This window comes from Bidens hawaiensis, unplaced genomic scaffold (genome assembly GCF_021521415.1).
Source record: "Bidens hawaiensis isolate Kalapana, Puna unplaced genomic scaffold, B.hawaiensis_p1.1 tig00020030_1, whole genome shotgun sequence".
Classification (NCBI taxonomy): domain Eukaryota; kingdom Viridiplantae; phylum Streptophyta; class Magnoliopsida; order Asterales; family Asteraceae; genus Bidens; species Bidens hawaiensis.
Window position 1 is genome coordinate 53,343 of NW_027493045.1, and position 1,588 is coordinate 54,930.

General features: G+C 32.8%; 1 protein-coding gene across 1 annotated transcript; it reads left to right on the forward strand.

Moving 5' to 3' along the window:
• The first annotated feature begins 371 nt into the window (after nt 1–371).
• Nucleotides 372–791, forward strand: LOC143559738 (uncharacterized). Its single transcript, XM_077048219.1, has one exon. The coding sequence runs from the start codon at nt 375–377 to the stop codon at nt 765–767; it is 393 nt and encodes a 130-aa protein (XP_076904334.1). The 5' UTR covers nt 372–374; the 3' UTR covers nt 768–791.
• The last annotated feature ends 797 nt before the right edge of the window (nt 792–1,588 follow it).

Here is a 1,588-nt window from a genome sequence, read left to right on the forward strand (position 1 = left end):
CTCTTGGTGTCTTAATCCAAGCTTCACCACTGACAAAAAGAAACTTGGATATAGAGTTGGACTTTCATACCGTAAGAAAATTGGGTTGGGCTTGTGATTTGTGAAGGTGAACTCGTAGCATAAAACTAATAACGTTATACTTTAAAAAGATGAAAAAATAAAAAAATAAAAACCCGACTATTATCCTTATTAGAAATTAAATTATGTTTATTAACGTAACGTGTGTGTTTTAATTAAATTCGTATATTTGCTGTACATGTCTTCCACGTGTCCACACGTGTCCATCCATGCACCGACTAACGGCCACCATCTTCATACAAACAAACTCGGTTTCATTTCATTTTCTTCTTAACTTAATCAGATCTAATAAATCAATGGCGTTAGAATGGGTGGTTCTCGGCTACGCGGCCGCAGCCGAAGCCGTGATGGTCCTCTTACTCACCATGCCCGGCCTCGGCCCCCTTCGCAAGGGCTTAGTCGCTGTTATTCGTAATCTCCTCAAACCCTTTTTATCCATCGTACCCTTTTGCATGTTTCTGTTTATGGATATCTACTGGAAATACGAGAACCGGCCGAGTTGCAATTCGACTGATTCGTGTACTCCCGCCGAGCATTTGCGCCACCAGAAGTCGATCATGAAGAGCCAGCGTAACATGTTGTTGATTGTGACTGCTTTGGTGTTTTATTGGCTCTTGTTTTCTGTCACTCGGTTGGTTGTTAAGATCGATCAGTTGAATAGCAGGGTTGAGAAATTGAAGAGCAATTGATGCGGTCGGGTTTAGTGTTTGTTTATGTTTTGATGTGTCTGTTTAATCGATAGCTTTTGGTTGTGTTATAAATGAATTTTATGTCTTCTCAGTTCATTTCATGTTTGTGTTGATCGAATTTAATCCTTAGATTTGTGTCATGGCTTCAATTCATCTGAGTTACTTAGATTATTCCTAACCAGGCCTTCATATTCATATTATCGTGAGTGGGTTCCTGAGTGGTTGTGAGGTGGTAGACTTTTATTTATAATTAAATTTGAAGAAACATTATTCTAACATCTACAATTTTTAATTTTTTAACTTTCTTCGAAAGTGAAATTTAAAAAAACACTATTCACCCTCTATAATTTTTAAAAATTTTTAATTTTATCTTTCTTTGAAAATTTGAAAAAACACTATTTACTATCTATAATTTTTTAAAAAAATTTTATTTTATAACTTTTTTCGAAAGTCATTAAAATGAAAACTAAAATGTAATTTAGTGTAATTATAATGAAGATAGAGACATTGCTATAAAGTGTAATTATAAAAACTTTGGTGTAGTTATAAAAATGAAGGTAATTATAAAAATGAAGATAGAGATGTTACAAATGCCGTCTGTTTGACATTATCTTTATAAAAAGATTGTTTTTAAGATATGATTATTGAACATTTGAGCTACTTCTTTTATTTTACAAAACATTCTTAAGTATAATTTATGTGATGATAACAGTTACCAATTTATTAAAGGTGTGAAACCTTTATCAAGACTTTTTATAATTCTTTATCATTCTAGGTGTAGTTAAACAAAGAACCATTTTGGTTTTATGGTGTGATTCTTT